This window comes from Numenius arquata, chromosome 12, assembly GCF_964106895.1.
Source record: "Numenius arquata chromosome 12, bNumArq3.hap1.1, whole genome shotgun sequence".
Classification (NCBI taxonomy): Eukaryota; Metazoa; Chordata; class Aves; order Charadriiformes; family Scolopacidae; genus Numenius; species Numenius arquata.
The window spans coordinates 40654771-40682059 of record NC_133587.1 but is presented as its reverse complement, the minus strand read 5'-3'; the positions used below and the strand labels follow the sequence as shown (position 1 = coordinate 40682059).

Below are 27289 nucleotides of genomic sequence, written 5' to 3'. Positions count from 1 at the left end.
ATTAGTTGATGACCCTGTATTTCTGCCATCAAGCTTAATTCTGTCCCTTGATTGTCCATTAGGGATTTAAAGACTTTGTTTCTACAAGTAAGAGAGATATTTCTTTCTCCTCCTTCTCCTTCATCTTTCTCTCTGTCTGCCATTTTTCTATCCAGGGTAGGGAATCCTTTCTTTGAGATTTACCTGAGCCTTTTCCTCACCGAGGATGTGATAAACATCACAAAGTGTTCATGGCATTTCACATGAACCTGCGTTAACTCCATAAGGTCCGGACAGAAGTGAGGTCCAGCCAGAAGGTGTTGTACTTGGTCTGCAGACCACAGCGCCCTTTCCAATCAGTTATTTGGGGGTGTAGCTGTCTTGCTTGCCTTATGCTTCAAACACAGACCCATGACTGTGTTAACAGACCAATTTATAAAGTTAGATGATAGTATGGATATGGATTTACTTGGATTAAAAGAAAGACACCTGAAGAGCCAATACTGGGACCATGACCCTGTGTGATACTTCTGTATTGGTGAGGTAAATTCCTGAAAGCCAATGGAACTGAAGTAGGGTGTTGGTGTAACCAGGTTGTTTGATGAATGATGTGCATTTCTTGTGCTAGGCTTTGTGTTGCGTACCAGAAGAAATGGGTGACTATTGTGCCTGGAAAGCATGAGCTCTTCACATCAATGGGTAGGGAACCCGGGTGATAAAACTTTCACCGTGGTGGGAAAAGAAGGCTGGATGAGGTACAGTGGGCTTTTCTTTCTATGAGGAAGGGAAATGAGGAGAGAACTGGTGATTTTTTTCTTTTTTCATTTTTTTTTTCCTCGGTACCCATCTTTTGTATTGAAATATATAGTGGTCTCTTGATTTTGTGTGAGGTTGAGTGTCTGAGGACAAGAAGCGCCTCTGGCAGACATGACCAAGGAGCAGTCAGCTGGTCCTGGAGGTACTCCCATCCCACACAAACACGTATGTTGGCTGCCTGAGTCTGCATAGAGCTCAGTTTCGGTGTTGCTGGTTGAACAGCACAATGTCATCCTCGTTAGTCACTATTAGTAGGGCAAACTAATTGGCCAGATATCCTCTGGCTAATTCTCCCAGCTGTGGGGTGAGTTGGAGATTGAGAAACCGTCTGTGTAACAGTGGTGCAAGGGCTGGCATTCAAAGATTTCTGTTATCAGGGAATAACGTATCTCATGCACAGAGCTCATTCCTTTACTAGAAGACTGTAGGTCACTTTCCGGTATCTCTTCTGCATAAGAAGTTTACTGAGCTGTGTATGTGCTTACACATTTATTTGTCTGTCTCGTTCACTTCCATAACTTTGCATGTTCAGATGTTCATACGTAGATTGGTTGTGCACGTCTTGCATACGCACCCGAACAAACCAGTGAATACCACCACATAGGAACGAGCCCGCTTTTAAGGTGGCAAAGTTTTTCTGCGTGCCAAGTGCAATTACTAGCTTGCTTTGGTTGCTCCGTAATTCTTAAGGCAGGTCTCTGCTCCCTACTGCCTGGCAAGATCTAGTAGTTATTTGTATCAGCTGCATCACGGAGGGATACTGCAGCAGCAGAGAATCAGCAGTGTCAGCAGCTACAATATTTCTGTCAATCTTTTGTTTAATTGGATTTGTTTCTTTTATGAAGAGCAACATTTTCATATCAAATGAGTCAAATTGACATGATCAGGATTTGACTAGATCCAGCCAGAAGGAATCTTTCACTCAGCTGTTAATTGTACCCAGGGAAAGTTGCAAAAGTAGCTTTTCATCAAGGAGCTACAGAACTTGGAAGAGATTGTTAAACAATGGTGCTAATTTGTGGGCTGGGGAACAACAAATTATTTTCTTCATCCAGACTCACTCCTAGACAGTCTCTTCATCACCTGTGTATTTATTTTTGGGGTGGGATTTTTTGGTTGTTAAATATATAGAATGCAATAGTATTATCTGTGCGACATGTACTGCTTCTGATTTTCTAAAGTTAGCCAAACTGAAAGGTGGAGGGAAGAATCAGTTTAGAGTGAAGATTTTCTAGCTTTTTCTCACTAAAATGGAGAAATCATTCTCTTAATCCTGAAAAAAATATTTACTTTAATTCAGGGCAGTTGTTTCAAGTGTTAACGACTATAAAGAACGGTTTTGAAATTAAAAGTTGAAGTTACCACTTGAGAGCCCTGTTTAAAGACCACCGGTGTGTTGGTTGCGGTTGTATTGTGTGAATGATGCTAAAGAAATTTTCTCTCCTGCTTTTGGGGATTAGACGTGCGTGGGGCAAAGAGATCTGGTGGTGCTGACAAGGGTCAATTTGTTGAAGTGGAGATTTCTCAAGAAGGGTTGCAATTTTGGGAACATTCACTTGGGAAGGAGATCGTGGCTCCAGAAGGAGAAACAGTTGCATTGATTTGCGTCAGAATATCACGCTGCCTAGAGAGTTTGGACACTTGTTATTTTTATGAGTTTTTACATATTTAAAAAAAAAAAATGCTCACCCTAAAACCACGATGGCACTCCTCCCTTTTTCCCTTATCACAATCTGAAATGTTAAAAGACCTCCAGATTCCCAGATGGCAAAATAGCTTTCTGGCTGGTCCTCTCATCACTGCATGTTCTTAATTTATTTGCCTTTCTAACCCCATGATTTTTTTCTTTTTCTTTTCTTTGGATGAAGCCCTTCAATCTTAAATATGAATAAAGGGAAAGTCCAGGCCGTTGCGAGGGTGGGAGACAGATGTTAGCAGAAGTCCAATACTGTTGCTTTGAATTCAGTGTAAGCACCATGTCTGATCTAAAGCTGTGAACACAGACTGTAAACAGGAGCTCATTTCTGGATCTCTTTTTTTCTGTCAAAGCTTCTTCTCGTGCTTTGGGCTGGGCTGGCCATTAAAACTTCTTTATTGTCCTTGCCTTCTGTTTCTGCATTAATCTCTGCTACTAGCATACATACTTATCTTGCTTTTATCACTTACAAGTCAGTTTTCTGTTTGCTTCCTAAGATCCTTCTGGATCTGTGATCCTGGATGATCCTCCTTAGCAAGTTTTTGCTACTTTTTCATAAAGATGTCCTAATATCCTAATGTAGCAAGTCAGCAAGGCTGGTTAGGTCTAAGTTGCTCTCCAGCTTGTCCCGGAGTGCAGAACTTCACCCAGTTCCCATTGTAATGAGCTTTGATTTCCCAAAAGGTGACCAAACATCTGGGCAGCTCCCTCCAAACTTCTTGTCATCTTTCCCCTTCCTCAGAGCCTTCATGTTTATCATGTTCCATAATAATCTGTTTGTTAAGCCCTTTGCTTTTCTCTCTCTTCCCGTGTCATGATTTCCTTGCTTGGAGGCTTCTCCTCCTGCTTACTGGATCAGTCTGGGTGATCATTCTTTCTGAAATGCTTGCTCCCCTCTTACTGCTGGAAGATGAGACCGTGGCCTGTCTTTTCTTCCTTGTCCCCTGACTGATCTGTCCTTCTCTCCAAAGTTCTACTCTGCTCTCCGTGCCTTGCCCTAATAAACTGTCCAGCTCATCCCAGCAGCATGAGGGGCTGAAAGACACATTTCCCCTGTGCCTTGCTTTTCCCAGGCTGGGTTCCCAACCCTTCTCTCAGTCTCCCCAATTTGCTTCTCCTCTGGGTCGTTATTCTGGATTCCTCTTTTCTGATGCTTCCTTTCTCTCAGACCATTTCCCTCATCCCTCCAAAAGGGGATAATAATAACCCCTGTTATTATTTCTCTTCTTTCCCAAGACCTGACCCAGTACAGCATCTACAGGACCGGGTCCCTTCTTCCCCCTCCCTGTCCAAGCATCTCTGCTAATCCTCAGTTCCACACTGAAAAAAGCAGGAATTGCTTTGCTTCCCAAAAAAAAAAAAAAAAAAAAAAAGCCAGAGGAGTTCTATTCATCTGATGGCTTTTCTTTTTTCTCCCTGGCTCTCATTTGCGGCAAGTATTTTTGCAAAAGTGCTCATCCCCGAAGCTAACAATAAAACTGTGTGTGTGTGTGTGTGTGTGTGTGCGAGAGAGAGAGGGAGAGAGAGAGGGAGAAGAGGGAGGGAGGGAGAGAAAGCAGTACGGGAGTCTGGCGATGTGAGGCGGCATTGGAGAGCTGCTAGACCAGGGAAGCTGGCGAAGAGACGCAAGCCCCTTACTCCGGGCTCAGCGGGATCCCATTGGTTCCCGAGCTGCTGTTTTAAAGCAAAGAAGAGCTTGGAGGATTGAACCGCACAGCCAGACGCAGACACTCAGCCAAGTTGTCAGCACACTGGGAGGAAGAGAGGCTCACACACACACACACACACACACACACACACACGAGATTGCAGGGTGTCCGCAGCTTGATGTTCGTTTGTTTCCAGAGAGGAAGAAAGGAGAGTGAACAAAAAAAAAAAAAAAAACAAAAAAAAACCAAAACAAAAAAAGAACCAGAAAAGGGGGAAGGAGACTGATCCAGTCCAGCAGTCCCGAGGGGAATAATGGATGTGACCATATCTCAGTTCATCTTAGAAGAATTTGATGTCAACTGCAGCCTCCTGGATCGTTTACAAGAGACTTTTTTAGAGAGTTCCTCTATCCCTTTCCTGGGCTTTGATGGTAGGAAACATTACCTATCGTAGGGCTCGGAAAAGCTAAGATTCCGTTTGCTTTGTGATGCAAAGTGTGTCGCTTTTGTGCTTTCTCAACTGCTACTTTTTCCCCTTTCTGTCTCCTTTTTTAACGCAAAAGGTCCGTACTGCAATGCCACCACTGATCAGATCGGGACCTGCTGGCCCAGAACCTCTGCGGGGGAACTAGTAGAGAGACCCTGCCCGGAGTTCTTCAATGGGATCAAATACAACACCACAAGTAAGTACAAACTCCTTTCCTTCTCCCACAGATGCGGTGTTGAGAAGGCGCCTGGGGAGACCCAAAATATATTTTCCATTTAAAAAAAAAAAAAAAAAAAAAAAAAGAAAAAGAGTGTTTGCCGTTTGCCTGGGAATCAACATTTCCTCTACATTCCAGCCTGTATATTTAAAATTCCTGCCTGGAATGATGCAGATTTCTCAAAAGCACAGACTTTTGGACATTGATTCCTCTTTGCTTAAATGTAGTTAGGTAGATCTGGGCAAAAATCCCCTCTGCAATCTAAGGAGGGTATACTGTGCTTTGTGTGTTTGTTCGTGTGTAGATATGTGTAGCTGAATGCATTTGTAGCAGTGCTTCAGCCATTTGGATAATTAAAGAACCTTTGAGTTGCAAAGTACTTAGTCTTAACGCCTAAGAACTGTATTTAGAAAGGACTCTCCCTTTGAGATCTGTCTGTGTGAACAGGGGGACAAACTGGGCTGGAAGTTGTATCTAGCAAACATAAGGCTGAGGTCTGGAATCTGTTTAGTAACTTCATCAGCGGTTGGCTTATGAGGCTGGCGTGGCTGCATCATTTCTGCAAGGGAAACAGCGGAGGATATTATGAGGCGAATAATATAAAGCAGGAGAGTATGGGCGCTCCTTAGAAACCTCTTAGAACTGATGCTTTAGTCTTAGAGGTAAACAATCATGATGACTCACTAAAAATTTATTATTCAGGCTGTCGGACCCAGGCACTTATCCTTATCTTTTCCTTATCTGTCAATACCATTTGGACCTTTCATTAAGAGTTTTTAACATATTAGTTCCAAATATGTGACATGTGTAGCCACTTGTTTGTCACTCATTTTTTCAGACTACTCAGTCTGCATTTGACTGTGGGGAACATTTCATTCCATGTTTCACTCTGAACTGTTGCTTGGGTGTTAGTGGTCTAATTTTCAGGTAGTGCTAATTTTGTGGGACTAGCATTCTCAGGAAGTCCCATAAAAGAATGACCCTGTCATCTTAGATCTTATTTTTTCACTTGTTGAAAGTGAATTTATTCTTTCCAGCTCTAGGCACCAAGGGTCAGATAACTAGAGAAAAGTTCTGAGTATTTCCGATGCGAAACAAAACCTTTTTCCAGATTTGTTCTTAAAGACCAGCTTTTGTCTCCTTGACTTTGAGCAGAGTAAGGAGGTTACCTCAGAGAACTGCAAGATCATCCTCAAACCCTATGTTCTCTGACCCGTGCTCTTTGCAGTAAAATAGGTGGGAACACGCGAAGGGCTGGGTTATGCTGTCTTGGATTATAGCAGGTAGTCCGCTACCTTTACAGTCGCAGTTGAGATCAGAAGAAAATTTCTGAGAATTAAGGGCAGCTCAGACCAGATTAAGTTGGTCAGACCCTAAAAGAACAGCCACAGAAAAAGGTACCTCAAAGAAGTATGACTTTTTTTGTCCATTTCATTTTTTTTGATGGGTCAGTATTTCAACTGCCTTATTTTTGTTTCTCCAAAACAAAAGAAAGAAGGGGAAAAAATGCTTTATGGGTGATTTCTTATTTATATTGTAAACACAATGGAGAGATTTCAGATGCCTTTCCTGTGCTTGGAAGAAAAAAAATCTTGAATAGCCCATTTTATTTTGATAAGCTGTGTTAGTGCTTTCAGTAGTTCATCAATTACCTGATTTAGAGTTCTTCCCTGCTCCTCTCCTCAATGGTGGCTAATGCTTATATCACATTGCTAATAAATTTTCTGAAATTCATTGCTCTTAAAACAACGGCATGCTAATTAAAGACCGATGAAAAAATATCATTGAAATGCTGAAGCATTATTTTGTCATAGTCTGGGGAAACGGTCATTTTTCTCCTTTCCACGTAAAATGTGAGTAGTCACATTGAGGAAATGTATGTCTGCAGGAGTGGGTGGTAGTGCATACTGGTGCCCAGATGTGGTAGTGTATGTAGCTCGGAATAGAAAACCGGGGCTCACTGAAGCCGCTGTAGGTGGCTTTCAGTTGATCTCATACTCTTCCATCTGTGTAGCTCCTCCAAGCTGTGGCACAGAAAAAGGAAGGACTGTACTATTTGAGTCAACTTGTAAAATCAGTAGCTTCGTGGTGAGGGTGGTTGTGATTAAGGCTTGGGAAAGCGGTAGGAAAACAGGTTAAGAGTTGAATACAAAGGTGCAATCTCATTTGCGTTTTGAAACGCTATTAGTACATGCAAGACGTGTCCAAAGTTTGGGAAGGCCAAATACTGACAGGGTTTGACTACTCTGACTTGCATGATTTCCCCGCGTTAGTTTGTGGGCTGACTGTAATGAGACTCGATGTGCTTAAAACCTAGACTGTGCACCTCGTGCGGATAATAAAATTAGCACAGACAACTGATAAAAACTGGGAAATGGATCTTGCAGATTTCAGAGGTGAATAATCCAGCTGCAAAGGGAAGGTTTGAACAGGAGATGGCTTGGATCAACATAAGATATCTGCCTAGGACATGTAGTGTGGATTTGTCCTGTTTTGTTTTGCATTTTGGTGAGGCAGAGGAGGCAATGATGGTGTGTAATTTTGCACTGAATTGGTTTTGAGAGCAAAATCAGCTAAGTTTAGAAAAAACACTGTGCTGTGCCTTTCTTCTAAGGGTTTATCCAGTTCTAGGTCATAACTCAGCTATTTGTTATAGTCATGCATCTCGTGTTTGCAAGCTGCCACCTTTTAGGAACTATAGCGTACCTTTAGTTTGGTTCTGTATGTCTGTGAGTATATTTCCCGTGATAATGTGTATAAAACTTTTGGATCAATTTCAGTGATTTTATTTTTTGGTTTTTAGAAATGAAACTCTCAAAGATCCCACGTTCCTACCAGTTCCATAGAAGTAGCTTGTCAGCTGGAGGGAATGAACCCAGTAACATTTCCCATAAATCAAAGCTTTTGCATTGTAAACACTAGAAAATCCAGGCTTGGAAGTGCCCAAACTGTGAAAAACTTACACCAGACTCAGTCAAGCAGAAGTCACTGATCCATGGCAAACCAGGCAGCCCAAGTTCTGGTACTCATGGGGCTATTTCTGTGCTTCGTTGTAGTCTCTGTGCATGTAGCGTGTGAAATTAAAGACAAAATGCGACCAGTAGTTCCCATCAGCAGAGATCAGCTCATCAAAGGCTTTGGAGGGACCTGCCCTGGCTTGGTATCCATCTCCTCAACTCTCATGTTTTGTCGCTCTAACTCAGAACCCCCGAGTGCTTGGGTGGGGAACGCTGTCAAACCCTGCAATATGCCAGCAAAATTTAATGAAAGAGTATTTGAGTCAAAAAGATTAAGGGCAAGACCCGGTGCATTAAAAAAAGCCCCTCCTGTTTGCCACTATAGAATAAACTGTTTGCATAAAATATTTCCATTCTAACTGCAAAAAGTTCCCCTGGTGATTCTGTGCGTGTGTCTGTGTTTCTGTGTGTCTCTTGGGAGCTGCTGAGTGACTCAGATAAGTTTCAGCTGGATTCGTAAAACAAAGTCTGTCCGTCTGTGAGTATTTTTCATCTCCCAACATTTTGTTATTTTGGTGATTTTTATTTCTCTCTTTTTTTTTTTTTTTATTTGGGAAGTAAAGTCGTGCTGACAAAGCGAGATCTAGTTACCCTGTAGTGTGATTTATGGGTATAGGCAAAATGGGTTTTGACCAAGGATCTGAAAATGTTGCCATCCACTTAAAACTTTGCAATTTTGCGGTAAAGCTTATGTATTATTCTCAAAGGAAAAAAAAAAAAAAAAGGAGGGGGAAGGGGAGAATGTATGTGTTGGTGCAGTGTGTGGCTGTGCACTTGTCTCTGCTCAGGATCTATATTTAGCTAAAGATGACAATATCATTGCTGCCCTCTAGATGTGTTTATGCTTTGACAGTGTGAAGCTTTTATTCTTGTTTTAGGAAACAGATTAATTCACTTATTAGGATATTCTGAAGCTTGATTAATTCAGCAAATGGGCAGTAATGAGACGCTTTTTGCTGCTTGCAAAAACGTGGTTGTAGATGCGAGTACTTACAGCATGTTACAGGCTGAAGTATCTCTACTGTAGCTCGTTCCTTTCCCAACAAATTGCCCCGTGCAATGGGGAAATGCAGGATCAGATGTTCATCTGGTGGACAATGGGTTGACTCTTGTAGACTTCACTGTCTGATTTGAGTTTGTCTATGAGAGCCGGTTCAGTGGAGGGGTGTTCCATGGTGAGACCCGTCCTTTGGGGCTGGTCAGCTCGGTTGGTGCTGGCTGCAGGTAGGAGGTGGAGGCATTGGAAGGTCTCTGGCTTGCAGATTAAGACACACAAATCTAGGTATTGCCATGCAGGTATCAACAGCCAATTTAAGTATCTAAGCTGTAATACAAATTAGTGGAGCTCTAATTGATATAGAGGATGAAGCCTAGAGAGTTACGCAGCTCAACCTGAATGTACAGATCAGTTCAGGAGCCCATGCAGAGGTGCTAGTGCCAGTTGGTATGTCAAGGGACATCTTGTCTGGTATCCCATTCCTGTTTCAGAGGGCCCAGGCCTTGTGCAGGTTTGTGGGTTATCTTCGAGGCCACATAGGTGTTATAGATGCTCTAAGACAAATGATACCATGCCTGTGTTTAGGCAGCTGAATTCATCCCTGAGCGTCTGTTGAGCTGAACTGAACCCAGACCTGGGGGCTGACATTAGGAGGCCAGACCTCTTTTGTGATCAACAGGAACAAAAAGTCTCTATAGCTCTAACTCCCTCTCTGCAAATCCCCCCTCTCTCTCTCAGTATAGGAAAGCTCTTGGGCTGAAATAACCACTTCAGATGAGTGGTTTGGGCATTGCAAAAAGCATCATCATCTTCTTCAGGGACTATGCTGCTGAAAACAGGCACATAAGTTACTGCTAACCTTGCACTGATGGGGTTTTGGTCCCTCCTTGCCTACTCCTTTTTCTGAGGGTGTGTGCACACCATGTCCTGGGGTGCATCAAGCACAGCATGGCTAGCCAGTCAAGGGAGGTGACTGTCACACTCTGCACTGTGCTGGTGTGGCCCCACCTTGAGTACTGTGTACAGTTTTGGGCACCTCAATATAAGAAGGACATCAAACTATTAGAGTGCGTCCAGAGGAGGACAACCAAGATGGTGAAAGGCCTTGAGGGCAAGGTTTAAGCTATGTGGCTGAGATCACTTGGCTTGTGCAGCTTGGAGAAGACAAGGCTGAGGGGTTCCCTCATCACAGTCTACAACATCTCCAAGGTGGAGAGGAAGGTGCTGATCTCCTCTCTCTGGTGACCAGTGATAGGACATGAGGAAGTGGAATGAAGCTGCATCAGGGGAAGTTCAGACTGGACATTAGGAAAAGGTTCTTCACTGAGAAGGTGGTCGGTCCCTGGAACAGGCTCTCCAGGGAAGTGGTCACAGCACTCTTCAGAGTTCAAGCACCATCTGGACGACACTCTTAGTCATATGGTTTAGTTTTAGGTAGTTCTTTGAGGAGCAGGGACTTGGACTTGATGGGTCTTATGGGTCCCTTCCAACTTGAGATATTCTATGATTCTGTGATTTTTTGGTGGCCTTGTTGAAAATGATTTGGTGTTGCCTTGTTGAAAATTGTTTGGAAAGGGTCGGTGGCTTAGCAACTGGACTGTTCACGTGGATGGACACGGGAGAAACAGTCATTGGCACAAATACCACAGTTGTCCTTTTTGACATGGTTTACTCCACACTGAAAGAACAATTCATGCAGTTCTTTGTTGTCTCATCCTGAACAGAGGCAAATAATCTTTGAGTGCGAAGAGAAGGTTGAAGAAGTGAATTAATAGCTCTTCTGTTTTGCATCCTGTCTCTTTTGAAAGGGGTTAAAGAGATGATTTAATTTTTTTAAAGAGCAAAAGAGCTAATTTTCGTAGGTTAAATAGCCATTCTTTCATTAAGATGTAACCTCTGCTGCTTTTCTTTCTGATTAATTATTGTTCAAAGCTGTGGAGTGGTGGCTTCAGCCTGCATATAAAACATGAGCCTTGCTTGGAAATCATTGGTCACAGAGTCTTGTTCATACTGTATGGGTAAGACCTGCCTGTCCCGATAATTACAGAAATGTGCACTTTTATGAGTGGCTTGCCTGGAGGCTTAATTAACATTTTCACTTGTGTTTTGTCTTGTGTATTTTAGTGTCTTGAGCACTTTTGTTGATCACATTACTTTTTCCTCAAAGGTTATTGTGGTTTGATTTCTAAAGGGTGCATTTTTGAAAGCTAAGTCCCTTTGTAAAAGCCAGAGACCCTTTATGCTCTGGTGGCCTTTCATCTTTATTGGAGAGAGAGGAATAAAAAGCCCATCAGCACAGGCTTGTAAGCATGAGTGGTGATTTCTAGAGGTACAGCTGGATGCAGCGAGGAGATGCAGCTGAGGTGTGGGCTGGGGAGAAGGACAAGGTGAGAGGAAGCATCCCAGCCTGAGAGGCAGCAGATGCTGAGCAGTTCTGGTGCACTGCTATTTGGATTGAAGGGCTCTTTATATATTTAAAACACATTTCTGAAAGAAGAGTTTCAAAGATCAAATGCACAACTTTCTGTTTTTGCTGGGCAATGCATGTGTGTTTTCAGACTCAGAAAAGTACTATGAATCCTTGAAAATTCCCACCTCATCCCTCTTCTGTAACCTTGTTAGATGTCCAGAAGGCTTTTATTCCAGTGGAATGCTTAATGACAGAAGGAGATTTGGGGTAAGAAGAGATGTTTTGTAGCCAATTTTAATTATGGACTTGCTAGAAAAAGGCTGTAAAAAAAAAAAGAAAAAAAAAAAGAAGAGTGTGCAGTCTTGCAGAAGCCGTGTTTCAGCCATCCTGGGGGGATGAACCCAGTATTTTTGGCTAGGGAGTCAAGAGTACGTGAAAGTTAAAGGAAGGAGACAGATGAGAAACCAAACAAACATGACAAAGGGAAAAGAAGGCTGGAACTGGAATTCTGGAGGAGGGAATAAAACATAATTTTTAAGCTTGTAAAGATTCTCTCTGTGGAGACCAAATCTGCAGTTGATTAGGTCAGTTTGACTCCAATAGCGTTGTATCCAGATTAAGATTTCAACCATCTTTGTTCACTTTCTTTTGCTGGTTTAGGTTGAATTCTTCCACAAATGCAGCAGTGGGAGGCTCTTGATTTCAGTGCATGCACAGATGGGAGAGGCTTTACTTTTTTTTTCCTCACATATTTTTTTTTTCTTTCCATTGTGAAGCGTAATTTGCGGTAAGAGATCGCTCTGATTTTGCAGTTTGGAAGAAGAGTGTTGTGAAACCAGCGCTTAAAGGTGGAATGAAAATAACTCACCTTTCTTTCTCCCGCTACTATCATCCCGTGAAACGTGATTTCTTCACTGAGCACAGAAGTTGTAGTAGAAGCATGTAGTAAAATAAGAAGATTGTTACTTCAGTCATGTTCGGGGACCTTTTCTCCAGCTAATTAAACAATGATTAGTATTTTTGTTCTTCACTAGTAAGTTATGAGGTGGCTTGGCTATGATCCCATTGTGTCTGATTGGGATTCTCTTCAGTTTTGGCTTGACTTTTGAGGTAGACTTCTCACGTTTCCCAGAGCCAGGAACTGCTGCTGCAGTTGCGCATCAAAGCCCATCTGATCCTCCACCAAAGTCGGTCAAACCTGACAGTGGCAGCGGGAGGCCCTGTCCCTTCCTTTGCCCTTCAGGGTGCAAACCCTGAACTTGTGGCAAAGGGGTCACCACCCGGGATGTCTGGGGAAAATCACAACAAGAGACCGATGATGGGTCTCTTAGAGGGCTCTGAACCTTGTGGCCTCCAGGAGGGTTGGCAAACACAGGGTTGCCCACATTATCTTTGGAGGCTTCGTGACCTGCTCTCTAAGGCAGCTGCCCCATGTAACTATCCATCACTTGCATGAGATAGTGAGCTGTTGTCTAAGCTGACAGCAACTACCAGCTGGCAAACAGATGGACTGAGGTTCGGTTTCTTCCCACAAGTCAGGAATTAGACGATACTTGCAAAATTGTGTGCTTCTGGGGCCATGGGAGGAGTGGAAGAGGGAATGGCTCAGGAACATACGGGGAAGGGAAAGAAATAAACACATTACAGAGGGAGACAAAGCGGGAAATCCTCATCTCACAATGTCAAAATGAGAGGAAAAATCCCACCCAGCTACACCTAGTGTGGGGACTCTCTTGTGGATGTGGGATTTCTTGTTTTATTCTGCCTTGTGACCCATTTTCCACCCAGCCAAGCTGTGGGAGGATGAGGTCTGAAACCCTGCTGGGGAAGGTGGAATCAGGGTGTTCTCTCCAGTCGCTGAACACTTGAGACTGTCTGCGACTCACTGGGTTTCAGCCTCTGTGTTTATTGTCACAAAACCTTAGGGAGAGTGTCACTGAAGGAATGGTCACCCGTAATTCCTCCTCTCAGCCACAGGGTGTCACTTAAAGTGCAGGTAAAGTGAACGTCCACGGGCATCTGCACTGAGTCACTTGGGGGTGGAAATGATGGATGGGGTCAGAGAAAACTGGTGTGAATAGTGGTCCTGGACTTTGTCCTGGTCTAATTACTGACAGTGCTGCCTCTGCAGCTTCCCAATCCTGATGGGTGTTAAAAGAGACTCATGGAAGTGAACTGGGGACAAGGACAGAGAGAAGGAGGAGGTGGAGGATGTTCTGGAAGGAACCCTGCCGTTGTGGAGCACTTGCTTGAGAGCAGGTCACTGGCTGAAGGTAAGCGGTCAGTGGTGGTTTCACTGGGGCTGCTCTGAAAGGTGAAGGGAAGGGAAGTGCCAAGCTTTGTTCCCAAGCAGAAGTGTGTTACTTTAGAAGCTGTGGAGCTATGCAAAGCATAATGTAGCCATTCAGAGGTGGAGCAACCCTATCAAAGAACCTTAAGCAGTCAACAAGAACCTGCATTTTGATGATACAGGGATTCCTCCTTGCTGGACACACCATGTTCATTGCTGTAGCGCTTTCTATTGCATCAACCTGATCCCTCCTGCCTGAGTACTGTCCCCTGGCAGGGACTGTTAGATTCTCTCGATGGACCCTCAGGTACTTGACAGATGCTCTAGGTGCTGCCACTTAACAAGAGGAACAAATAAGTATCTTAAAAGTGGGACAATACCTTCCTCAGCTGTGACTGCTTAACTTGACTGTTTCTCATGGGAAGGGTTTTCTGCAGATCAGTAAGTCCATTGACTGGGTTTAGGTTCTTTGTATTTTCCTCTGTGTTCTTCAGTGGCATGGACGTATCTTTGCTGTTCACATAATGGTGTATCTTTGCAACTTCTGTGGCTTGGAAGAACAGTATTTTAAGCTGTGTCCTGGTCCCAGTAAAGTTCTCAGACTCCAAAAGTCATGCAAGACTTTGCTCACAGTCTGCTATCCTGTGAAAGGGAAACTTTTACTCAGTTTTGGACCCCAACATAGCTTATGACTTGACATCCAGATTAGAATAGCCATTTTTAGTAGCTTGAGAAGGCGATGAGAAATATGATTTCCCATGGAAATTGGAGGGGAATGGATTTTTAGTAGATATTTTCCTTTTTCAGTGCAGTCTCATTCCCCTCAGATGTTACTCATGGCGTTTGTAATTGGTAGCTCTTGGGACAAATTACTAAAATCAATAAAACTCGGATTGCTTTATTCTGAATTCTTTCTCTGCTGTGCTGGGAATAACAGAGGGCCAGATGCTGCTTTATATAAGACTTGTACAGTGAGAAGCAATCCATTGAAGCAAATGATAAGAACAGAAACTCAATGGGTTTTTTTTTAAAAATAAGCCAGAAAAAACCTCTCCAGATCTCATGAAGAGTTTTCCCTGGGAAAACAGAAGAAGAGAGAATCATTCCCAATGCAGTTGCATTGGCTAAAACCCCTGGTGGTAGGAAAGCACTGACCATACAGTGACACAAGAGTTAATGAAGTTCCTTTTCCTCCTGAGTCAGCTAGGGAGCAAGGAGAGATTTGGAAAACAAAAGGTGTTGTGGAAATGAGACAAACAAAGCAAATAGGAAATTGCTTTGGTAGCACATCGTCACCATTTTAACTAAACTTAGATGTGAACTCCTAGCGATCCTTTTTCTCACTGCTAAGAATTTTAATTTAACTTAATTATTGCTGAATTATGCCAGTAATACCTGAAACATCAGCATTTGTGTACTTCAAAGTGCATGATGAGCAGTCATTACTCCTTGCAGAATCTCCAGGCTTTCCGCATTGATTGCTGCTTCTCAACTAGAGCAGCTAAAGCAGAGTTTGGGAGCAGAGGGTATTTTCCATGATCCTAATTTCTGTGCTGATCTTAATACACTTAACGAACCAAATGCTCTGAGCTCTCCTTAGAAGCCAGTGAGGACAGCAGGTGTTTAGTTGCTGGAAATGGATTTCTAGGTATCATAAACTAGGGACACCCTATTCCTTTCCAAGACAACATAATAAAAGGTGGTGGATGATGGGGGTGATGAAAAGCAGGAGCATTGCAGAGAGACCTCCCAGTGTTAGGCTTCCATAGAGAAAGTGTCTAGCAGGTTCCTGCATGAAGGGAGTTCCTTCTGTCCCAGGTACTCTCTGGAGACAGAGAGACCCCTGACTTGGGAAGCCCCTCTCTTCAAGGACTTATCTTCCTGTTCTGAGAGCTTCCTGCCTCAGGATGTGGATGATGGCATCTTGGGTGGGAAGTTGCAGGGATTTGCACAGTGGTGCACCCATGCTATGGGTGGCATGGGACTGTGTGGGAGCCAGGTAATGCTGACACCAGATCACAAGACATCTGTGGAGTGAACTCCTGTCATTCTTCTGTGTCAAAACTTTGTACTGAAGAAAGCCAGGTTCCCACAGACCCACATTTGGTTCATTTTGGCCATCGAATCTGATCTTCAGAGTTTTCCACTTCACATAAACCTCATGTATAAACTCAACACTTGCCCCGTTAGTGTGCCAATATTTGACAAACGTCTTCCTTTCGTTAGGCCTCTCTAAAAATGAACACTTCCACCTGTCAGCTGGCAGCACTGCACCAAAGCTGACTGTGACTAAGGAAGCCTTCTTTGCAGCACTAAAATAAGGCTTTTGGTTTGTTTTGTTTGAGAAGTGAGGGAACAAAGTACTATTTAGATCTGCCTTCTGTTGCAAAGCCTCAGTCTCAAAAAGGACAGGGATGGATCCAAATGCAGCTATGGTGGTGCAGGTCCCAGTCCAACGGAGAGAGGCTGTAGCATCGATGCTGAGTTTTGCTGCTGTTCTTATTCTTTCTTGAGGGAGAGCTAAAAGATCACCACCAAGGTCTTATCTTGTAGTTAAGTCATCCCCATCCATCTGCAAACCCATTCCTAGCCTGGCCATGCCTTTTTTATCCTAATCTGTTCTTAATCCCTTCATCTCTCCTGTATTCACTCCATGTTTCTCCTGTAAAATAAATTCCAGCAACAATAATAATAGCAGTTTTATTCTCACGCAAGCACTTTGTTTAATTCCTTCAGTGAATGCTGAGGGAAATACAAGGGTCTGTGAGCTGAATCAGAGACGTGAGTGTTTCAGAAGAGCACAGGTGTCATAGTAGTGTGTTTCAGTTCATATGGGAGTATATAAAATGCTCTATAAATAATAGTTTGATTTTTCAGTGAATGGATGTAAAGTAAAGATTCCTGTTTTACTGTTAGATCTCAGCTGCAGATCCATGGAATCATAGAATGGTTTGGGTTGGAAGGGACCTTAAAGATCTGTTAGTTCCAACCCCCCTGCCGTGGGCAGGGACACCTCCCACTAGACCAGGTTGCTCAAAGCCCCATCCATGACTGAGTTACTGTGATTACATCAGTACATGGACTAGCAGAGGTAGAGCACTGTACCATGCTCATTCCAGTTACAGGGACAGGGCCTGGAGAGAATTTGTGGTTGGTTTTTTTTTTTCATCACTTTTTCACCTGGTTAGGTAACTGCACGCCTCCTGTCTGCCTTCAGTGCATTACCCCTTCTAGGCTCCCTGTCAAAACCCGTCTCAGTTCCCCATTCCCTGCAGTAGCCTGACTGGCACAGAAAGAACCGTGAATGGAGCAGACACATGAATGAGTCATTGATGCTCTGGGACCGTATGGAAATCGACTGTGTTCACTCAGCTTCTGGTAAACCTAAGTTGAAATTCACCTTCTGAAATCTCAGGGAAAGAAATTCCTTTCACTGTGGTAAGTCCATGTGACCAAGTCCTTAGTTTCATGAGTAGCTTTGAAAACTTTACTCTGATTTTACCAGTAACTTCTGGAAACAAAGTATTTCTAAGGATTTTGAGCACTGAGCTGAGGAAGTCCTGGCTTTGCTTGGTGAAAATAAGCACGGTGTGGCAACGTGACATATCGCAAGTTGGACTAGATGAACTCTACTGCTCCTTCTAACCAGCATTTCTGTGGTTTTGTGATACCCCTACAGATTTCAAATTCCTCCTTCAGTGGTCTCTATCATCAATGTTTTGTTCTTCATGGACACTTGTGACACGGCACTTAGCGGTGGTGTTTTCTGTTTCTGGGACGCTTGAGCCATAAGCAAAATATGAAGAATTTGTTTCACAGTATGTGTAATAGAGCAAGAGTACTCTCAGTCTCTTGTTTGGATTCCATATACCAAGTAATGTATAATGTGTAATTTTTCTGCACTTTTTACTTGTTTTAGTTCATCCTTTGCTTGCTTTTAGAGGAATCAAGTGAGTTTCAGAGGGCACTGACCTTTGTCTAGTTGCCACGTTACCTTAATGGAAATCAGCTGGAAAAGGTAGGGCTAATTGCTTTGATTTAATCCTGAAATGTTGATGACTCATTGGGGGCTCATTCAGAAAAGCAGATACTCGAGGTAGAAGGAGCAGATAAAAATAGCTTTCTTGAGATGAAGTTAAGTGGTTTAAGTGTTGGAAGTTTCAAATATCTAGGTGTTACATGCTGCTTGCCGGAAATTTGAGCTCTGACTGTGGTATCCATATCCTCTTCTGCCTTGAGGTAAGAGGAGTAAACTTTCTGTTCAACTCTGAGAAGAGAGCACTGGTGACTTGGTTAAGATGTCCCTCTGACAAACCTGGAGCTTACTTCCAAGCAGTGAGTTCAATGTCTGATGCAGGAACTCCACCACCCCTGGAAGATGACACTTTCTGAGGCCCTCTGGAAAATACATAGAACAGTTCTCAGAATTAAAAGATTTTTCATCTCAATGGGACTGACTGATTTCCACCGCTAATTTATTTCTCTTCTACAAAAGGGAAGGAATTACAGAAGGTTGGAGGAAGAGTGGAAGTATGAGGGAAAAATAAAGGATAGAGGAAGAGCAGAGCATCAGCCAAGCAGACTGAGAATGGAAAGGGAGGTTATTGGTCGAGGTGGAAGTTATCGGAGACACAGAGACCTTGTGCCTGGAAAAGCATGTAAGTTAAGAGTCTCTGTGGGAATGGGTGAGGGTGGAGTTCCTGCAGAACACTTTAATGAACAGGTTGAGTGGTTTAAAATGTAGAAATGCCATCGTGCAGGAGCAAGAGCTGGTACTGTTGCATGGCAGGTTGCTCAGAGGTGAGAAGCAGCAATGAGCTTCTAGATGATTAAGGACAAAGTATTGTGAGGTTAGATGGAAAGATGGCATAACAGAACACAGGTGATGAACAGTTCAAATATCAGTGCTGTCAAAGAACACAGTGCATGAACCCTGACGGAGGGAGGGGGCAAACATTAGGAGATGCGCAGAAGGTGTTTCTGGGGAGGAACTGGAGTGCCATGCAGGCTGGCTGCCAGCTGTGAGACAACAAGCAAAAATACCCCAAAGAACAGTAGGTGGGAGAAGGGAATTGTTGGTTAAATACCAGATACAAAGAATAAGTGTGATATGTGCTGTACTGCATCCAAGGCAGGCAGGATAGAATAACAGGTGCAATTACTGACACCAGTGCCACCAGAGGCTCTGAGCAAATTAAAACTCAACAGAAGAAAATGTCAAAGCCAACGTATCTGTCTTGTAAATGAAAAGGCAATGTGCAGCTCGATTTCTAGCATGTTTAGCCTAAGTACTTTCTCTCTTTCCATGCTCCTGTGGGAAGAGACGTTCATAGACTAGTTTCCTTCGTGATCTTTTCTTGCTATCTCTCCTCTGACTTTCTTGTCCCTTGAGTTGGTGGGTAGGTGAGTGAGAGGACCACAGCTACACGTTAGAACCACTTTGGTTCTGACTGCTTGGAAGAGCAGCTTTCAGCGTTAAAGCGAAGACTTGCCTGACCATGGCTTGCCCTGATCCATCTGGGACATGTGGGGTTGTTCTGGTCACCTGCTGCAGTCATGAGAGTGTTTGTAGTTGGGCCAGTTTGAAAGGGATAGGAATAGGGTATTTTCACGCCGAATGCAGCTTGTAACTGTCAGAACAGACAGTAAATGAGACCTATTTTGTACCCTGCAACTGATCTCAGACAAGCTGCTTCAGTGTCCTGTCCTTCGGTTATGCCCTTTGTAAAGTAACTCCAATAAATCAGGAACTCTGAAGCCTTCCAACTCCATAAGGACTCCTCTCCTGCTTTTTTGGTTTAGAGTGCAAGAAGCTCCCTGCTAATATGTCACCTCTGTTCCTCAGTGTCATTAATTTCTTTGGCACTGAGCAGGACAGTTTTGAGGACAGAATCTGTGTTTTGCAGTCCTTTATAAGAGTTTTCAAACGAAGAATTTCAGAGGTACAAAGTGCTAAGTAGGCGGTCAGATTTCAATATCTTAATATTGTGGTCTCCAGGACTCTCAGCAGTAATAATCTTCTGTTCTCAAAATGAAAACATGAACTGAATGGAAAGCATCCCTTTGTGTGGTCTGGGAAAACTGGAGTTACTGTAACATCTTCAGAGTTGCAAAAATATCCATGATCTTGGATATTTTATCTATGTAAGTGATTGCTACAGTTACCAGTGTATTTCTGTGTTTAACCATGCATTTTCATAGCTCACCTATATCTCTTTATTTTCATATTTGATTGTCTTGCTGCAGATCTGCTGGTCTGTAGCACCTGCAATTTTTCTGTGTGCCAGAGGAAATGCTTAGTTATCAGAATCACACTTACTCAGCTCTTCGGTGCTCTTCTCTGCAATGCAGAGTTGTTTCCTAGGCTACATTTGCTAGTATAATACATATTCTGTTGTCAGATATCCCATCCGGTGGATTTTGTCTCACTCCTCGATCCAGTGAAGATAAATTATTGCACTGTCCTGTTTTATCAGTGGAGATTGTTTCATTTGTCATAAGCGGAGTTTGGCTTTTCAAGTAATTTTTTTTCTGCAAATACACTTCAAATACATCACACCACCTTACAGCACAAATGAAGAAGAGGAATTCAGACTCTCAGGTGGTGACGTGAGAAGAGACAATATGTTAGAAGAAAACAGCCTTTGATCAGGCTCAGCATTGCCTTTTCGTGCCAAAACCAAAGGAACAGTATATTGATTCTCTGAAGGATTATTGCCTGTTTAGTGTCAGCCCCATGAATGCAGCTGCAGGTGTGTGATGGAGTGTCACTGGGGTCTGGGCAGCCCACAGGCGTGAGAAACGAAGTAATAGTGAAAACAGTTAAAGAAAGTGCAGAGTCACGACCTGTACTTAGGTAAGTAGTAGAAGGAGGTACAAAGCTATTGTCAGGACAAGGGCTGAAAGAAGATAAAAGTAAAGAAAACTAGGAATGGGGGAGGATTAGGGTTTTTACTGTGCATTGTGGGGCTTTGATGCATCAGTGGGGCTGACATAGCCTAATACAGAAGCTGAGGATGCTGTCTCTGACCGTTCATCCTATGCCCCAGAACACAGACACTAATCTGTTTACGAGTCAGCTGCTGGTTTGCTGCAGTTTACGGCAGGTATTTGCTATAAATCAGTGTCTTTTGAGTGCCTCTAGTTAATGGTCATCTCAGCTTTCGGTGCTCTGGGACAAGACAGACAGCTGGAGCCAGTCAGTTTTACAGTTACAGTCCTTATCCATGAATGGATGTCATTAACTTTCCCCTCTGTTCAACCTTCACAGCTATTTCCATTGCCAGCAATGACTGAGATGAGCTAATTACACAGATTATGCAATTTTGCTGTACATAATATATGTAATTTTGTAATGAAGGAGTAGCGCCATGTAGTAAGAGTTCACATAAACCCGCCTTTGACTACAAGGGTCTGGGAGGAAGCTTTGCAAGAGAAACTTTGCATGGAAGAGTTAAATAAGAGTCAGATCATTGACAGGGAAAAAGATTTTGAAATCTATCTATGTTTTTGGAAGCAAGTGCTAATATAGCCACAAAAATGTTTTTCAGTGAGTAGGTTTCAGCTCCAGTGTTAGCAATGTCCTCAATGCTTAGAAGAATCTCATGAATGCATGCAAATGTAAATGATCCTTTGCAGCTTTAGAAGAATTTACTTCTTTTTTTTTTTTTTTTTTGCAAGATCAGGCAAAAGATTTTATTTGTTTGTTGTGATATTGTGGTTTGTTGTTGTAGCGTTGTTTCTTTGGTGCAGCATTTTCTTGTTTACTTCTTCCTGTATGGACCAGATTATTGATGATTACCGATAGTAAAAGTCACCTTCATTTTGCTTGCATTGTTGTGGTGTGTAGGGACCAGATCTTTTTTTGGTAGGCTCTAAACAAACTCTGGAAAATATTTGCTGCCCCAGGGAACTACTAGGAGGCTCTGGAAGGCCAGAGAGTGTGAGAGAGGAAAGAGGAGGTGTGTTGGGTTTGCGTGGCAAGGTTTTGATAGCAGAGGGCCTGCAAGAGTGGCTTCTGTGATAAGAGGCCAGGGGCTTCCCCATGTTGGATAGAGCCAGTTTCAGCCCTTTTTTAAAATTAAGCTGTTTTTATCTCAACCCAGTGATTCTTAATCTTATTGTGTCCCCCTGTCCTGGTAAGGAGAAGTACAGAGCGAGCGGTCTGGTGGGCTCTCGGCAGTCAGCCAAGGTCAAGTCACCACAGGAGGATATGCAATAAATAGAGCAAAATTAATTCTGACTCTTTTGGGTTTGTGTTTTTTTTTTTTTTTTTTTTTTCAAAATTCTTAAAGCTCAGAAATAGAGTTATGCAGTCTGAACGCACAGGCCATTGTCCTGGGGAAGTACTTCCAGAAAGATAAACTGAGGCATTTGAATGGAATTTGCAGATTAAAATTTCTATGCAGTCTACCCAAGTTGACTTAATTGGTAGTGGCGTATCCTACCTTGAATATGAAAGGAGATGAGTTATTTCCCCAAAGAATGGTGCAAAGGGATAGGTCTACTCTGCAGTCAGAGGTGTGATTTAAGCTGCTGACTTATTACAGATGCACCCGGTGTAGCTTGACTTAGTGCTAATAACATCAAAGCTGTAACAGCACAGCCATTGGTTTCTGATGCTCCAGCCAAAGGCAGAGATGTCGATGCTGGGGTACGTTACTGCAGTTCGGCTCGGTTGTGTTCCCATCGCCTCTCTGTAAATACTCCCTGCAGTCATCGTTCTCATATAGCTGTTTTGGTGATCTCTGGGTGTATTTTAAGCCAGCTGTAAATGTTTTAAATTCAACATGTGGTCTATAGCTAAATACACTAACTGGTTTGCGGTCTCAGAAAAAACAATGAGGATTCAGCATTCAGACTGAAAGACGTTTTTATCTCTTAACAGCTTAGTGAAGTCATATAGAGAAATTCTCTCTGCCTGCAGCACGTATCCTTTCCCAAAATAGATACCAGATTAAATTGACTTGTTATTTTTACCTAAAGTTCTAGGTTGGTTGTCTTACTTCAAAGGATTTCAAAATTGATCTTCTTTCGTTGAAACATACTCACTGTTCTGTAGCAATTTTCATTCCTTACAAATATTTTTATACTTTCCTGGAGTTTCTGATATCACGTCCTATTTAATGTGGTCTTTCCATGGGGCTGTGAAAGCTGAATGTATGTTTCTAACTTGGCTCCGAAGATGAGGCTCTCAGTTTTCAGACAGTCTGGTGCCATCAGCTGAGCGTGAAGGAACCATACCGTGGCACCTCCAGGCTTTCCTTCACTAACTGCTCTCCATTCGACAGATCTTGGGGGAATTCAGTTTCCGCTGTTTCAGCAGTATTTGTGAATCCATTTCCCTCACACCTATCACAAGGGAAGTTGTCTTCTTACGCTGCTGTTTCACAGGATATTGGAAAGGGCAGGTGGTGAAGCTCTTGCTCTTCAGCATTTCTTTTTTTTCTCCTTTAATTAAGTAGGACTCTCCCAAAGGTGCTCTGAATGTTGCTAAAGGAACTAGCACTAACGTGTAACTGCAAGAACTGCTTACTTCTGTTGATACAGATGTTTTATCTGGTTACAGAATGAAGAAGTGTTTAGAAGGTTGCAACAGTTAAGGATGTATTAATGCTACTGTATGACTCTCAAAATCCTTCTACAAATGTATGCGTAACTCGGTGCTTAAGTCCTGAGATCAGTTATTTTGACTGATCATGAACAACAGTATTTCAGGATGGAAAAATGCATGAGGAGGAGGTAAGTGGTAAAAAAGGAGAAGGTAGGAAGACTTAAAGGAGGATTTGTAAACTGGTCACATGTAATCAAGTAGCATTCTCTGCAGTCTGAAGAATCCTGTGAATAGTTTTCATAAATTATTTTCAATACTAAGGTAACAGAGGCACTTGAAATAACTGGTATATGCATACTGCACTGTAAATGTATTTAAAAAGACATAATGAGCAGTGTTCTTCTCTTAGACTAAACTAAAACCCGAGTAATTCTCTGAAGCTAAATGTTTCTCCCTATCGTATTCTGGATGCACAATCATGTAGCAGCTAATTATAGTGATTAACTGAATTTCACAGATGATGACCAGAAGAAACTGTTGCATGATGTATGTTGCATCTCCTTTGTGTTTCAAAAATAATGAGAACAAATTTCAGTTAACATCATACTCTCGTTAGAGAGTCTGCTAACCCTCTTCTATTGATTGAACCAAAGATAAATTCTTGTGCACAGGAAAGGAAAAGACATTTTATCCTGAACACTTCGTGTGTAATTACAAAAAGAATCTTCTATCTGTATAGAGATTTAGATTCTATTTTAAGAGGAGAAGAGTTAGAGGGTAGTGCATCAAATGATCTCATTTTACATGATATAATTAAGATCAGATAGCTGAGAAGAAAATAATTCTTGGTAATGATTCCCTTTAAAAAATCTTTTATGGGAACTACTCCAGGAGGTTGTAACTGTGTAAGTGACAGTAAAGTTGTCTTTTACTTACTGCCATGTCATCTGGGAAGTGTTAATGCAGCAAATCTCTCTTTGTAAATTATAGCAGGTGAAATGAAGGTTCAACTGTGAACTTCATAATCTGTTTTTTTGTTATGGATGGGTTGAGCCTGGCTTTTATACGAGTGTCTGGAGCACTTACGTAAAGCCATCCTTCCCATGATGTGCTCGTGGTGTGCTCAAAGCGTCACTGCTTTGAGAAGGCAGGTTGGTTCCGTGCTGTGTGGGTTTGATGGAGGCCAATGGCAACACTGTCCCTGCCACAACTGTGTTCGTTATTAGCTGTGATCTGTGACTGGTGTTTTCGTTACGTGACTTGCAGTCTTCTCACTGTCTGGCTCAGATCCTGCACCCTACCTCCAGTTTCTTCTTACTGTGCAGTTTCTTCATAACCTTAGCTCATAGAAACTTAGGAGAGGCGCTGTTCTCTATTTCATGTGAGTACTTTATGCAGCACAATGAGGGCCTGGATCTCTGAGGCTTCTCCTACTGTAACTGAAATCAGTGCTGTACGAAATCTCCAGATGCTACTTCAGAAGAAAGAACCTAATTTGGAAGGCTCAAAATGTTCTTTTGTGGGTATTAATAAATCACTACTCCTGCTAAAACCATAGAGGGGTCAAAGTCCAGATTCAGGAAGTATTAACTTCTCTTTGGTAGCTATGGCTTGCTTTGTGTTCCGTTTGCACCTTAGGTGACCCTGCCACATCGCGCCCCTCCTGAAAGAATGTACAGTTTCACTTAGATTTTATGACTGTAGAATGCTTCTGGGCTCTATGCTAGAAAATTGTAGCATTGTACTTGCTGAACCTCAAGATCCAAAAGAAATTCTTGTTTGGAGCACATACATTAGGTGGGAGTTATCTCACTGAATTTTAACCATCTCTGAATGATGACTAATCTAAGACTGTCTTCTCAATTCCATTTCTGGTCAACAGAGAAAGATGCATTGACAGAATCACCCTCTGGACATGCCCATCTTTCATAACAACCCAAGAAGTCTCCACATCTGCACTGCTTCTATGACCAAAAGAAAGTACACTACAAAAGTCTGTTTCACCTTGGCTTTGAGACAGAAAGACTCCTTGAATGGGCTTTAGGAGCCATCATTGTGCTGCAAGCGAGAGAGGGAGCTCCAAGAATTCTTTAGGTGTGGTTTGTGACAGCAAATTGTGACAGCTAATAATAAGCCTTGCCAAACTGGCCGAGATGCTAGAATGGCTAATTGGAACTTAGCATTTTGGATCTTTGTACTGCATTTTGTTACTTTTTTGAAAAACTTTGTTCCTTTTCTTTAGTCCTCTCCTTCTGTCTTGTCTAGAGATAAGGTCTGACCCACGTATGGAATTATACGCCTTCAGGGGTGGCAAATGGATTCCCAAATGAAAAACTGCAGGTCTTCTGGAGCATCTTTGCCATTTCGCATTACTCTGTGAAAAAGAGATGATAGAGCAGTTGGAGAGCACGGAATTGTCAGAGTTGGAAGGGACCTCTAGAGATCATCTAGTCCAACTCCCCTGCTGAAGCAGGATTGCCCAGAGCACATCACTCAGGACTGCATCGAGGCAGGTCTTGAAAATCTCCAGAGTAGGGGACTCCACGACCTCCCTGGGCAGATAGAATGGGTCTCCCTATTGCAGTATTTAAAAATAAAATTTGTAAAGTAAAAATGGAAACAAACAGTGTTAGAGCTTAATAGAACAGCACTTACTTAAGTCTCTTGAGGCACTGGGCCAAAATGAACATTTCCAGTGGAAACTGTAAGTGGCTGCTTGTTTTTCTTACAGAAAAGGCTTCAGGATTTAGGTGCTCATTTGTGGAGAGGTTTTATGTTGCACTACAGATTTTTTTTGTGTTCACATTTAATTAAAAGTAGATCTAAACTGTCAAGCTAACATACTTTTCAACAATATTATGTAGCTTTTTTTGTACCTCAATCATAACGTGCACATGAAAGTTCTATTGCCATAAAACATAATTTACTGTTCTGTAAAGGCAATCAAAGTTTCATCCTAACTTAAAAGAAAAATGTATAGAAGTTACCTTTTAATTCATCTGTCAAAGAAAATAAGCCTAATATCACCTTTTCCACATTCGATACATAAGCCAGTACCTCACTGTTATTTGGCAGATGAAGTCAAAGCTGTGTTGCTTTGAAAAGCGTTACAGATTTAAGACACCTTTTCATGCACTTTCGATCTTTGAAGTCCAATGCACTTTGTCTGCCCACTCAAACATATCTCTTTTTTTTTTTTTTTTCTTCTACAGCACAGTTGTTCATGGCAAACCTGGGATTAAAGATTTTACAGTTTGGTACCAAGTAGAACATGAATTGAGCTGTCCTCACTTGAATACCCCATGGTTAAATAGTGCCCGCTCAATTTGTTCTCATGGGGTTAATTCTGTGATTGAAATGGAAATGGCGCTGTGGATAAATCTGCCTCGGTGTAAGAAATGTAATGTATGAGTTCTCAGCAATGGTTTTCTTTTTGTAAGAGAAAATCTATTACCAAAGAAGATATCAAGTATCTAAATGGGGGAGGCTCATCTAAATGGAAGTGAATGATGAGCACTAAACAGTTCTCCTAGGTGAATAAGCACTTTCAAACATATTTTACTTGATGTTATTGCTTTCTTTGTGGAAAGGAAACAGTAAATCTCTTCAAAGACACCTTTTGTTTCTCTTCTCCCCTTCTTGCATTCTTACTGTAAACAACCAGTGCCCATCGTCCATGCCAGCATGACAGGAAATCTGCAACTATTTAAAGAGCAAGGTAATTCAGCTACTGAACGGCAGGAGCTTTCTACAGCATCGTGCCTTGTGGTCCTTTGTGCAGTTACCTGTATTAAACTGTAAATCTGACATGTGCTGAAGCATCACCAACTCTTTTATCCTCTTTGAAACATCTAGAGCACTTTCCTCCACCTCAAGTTCTTGGCTGATGTCCTTGCTGGATGCATCATTTGTTTAGGGATGGTGCTGGGATAAGAAGACTGACTTGCTTTCCTCTCACCTCCCTCTTTCCATCTTTCGTTTCCCCCGTGTCTCATTCGTGCTTATATCATCCTTTGGGAACCACACTATGCTCTGCAGATGGATATGGATTTAAAAAACAAAACCAACAAAAATAAAAAAGGCAAAAAAACCCCAACCCCAAAGCCTACACATGCCCCATTTTTATTTGTTATTTTCAGTCTAGACCCAATTGATGGTGTTTCTTCAGAATTCCTGGA

The 27289-nt window shown here is 42.4% G+C and overlaps 1 protein-coding gene across 1 annotated transcript in view; it reads left to right on the top strand.

Annotated features, from left to right (window-relative positions):
- The first annotated feature begins 4453 nt into the window (after positions 1–4453).
- Positions 4454–27289, top strand: part of CRHR2 (corticotropin releasing hormone receptor 2) — a 103311-nt gene continuing 80475 nt past the window's right edge. Inside the window, exons 1-2 of the mRNA XM_074157095.1 lie at positions 4454–4571; positions 4704–4823. Coding sequence (XP_074013196.1) covers positions 4454–4571; positions 4704–4823 — 238 coding nt within the window. The remainder of the gene's footprint in view (positions 4572–4703; positions 4824–27289) is intronic.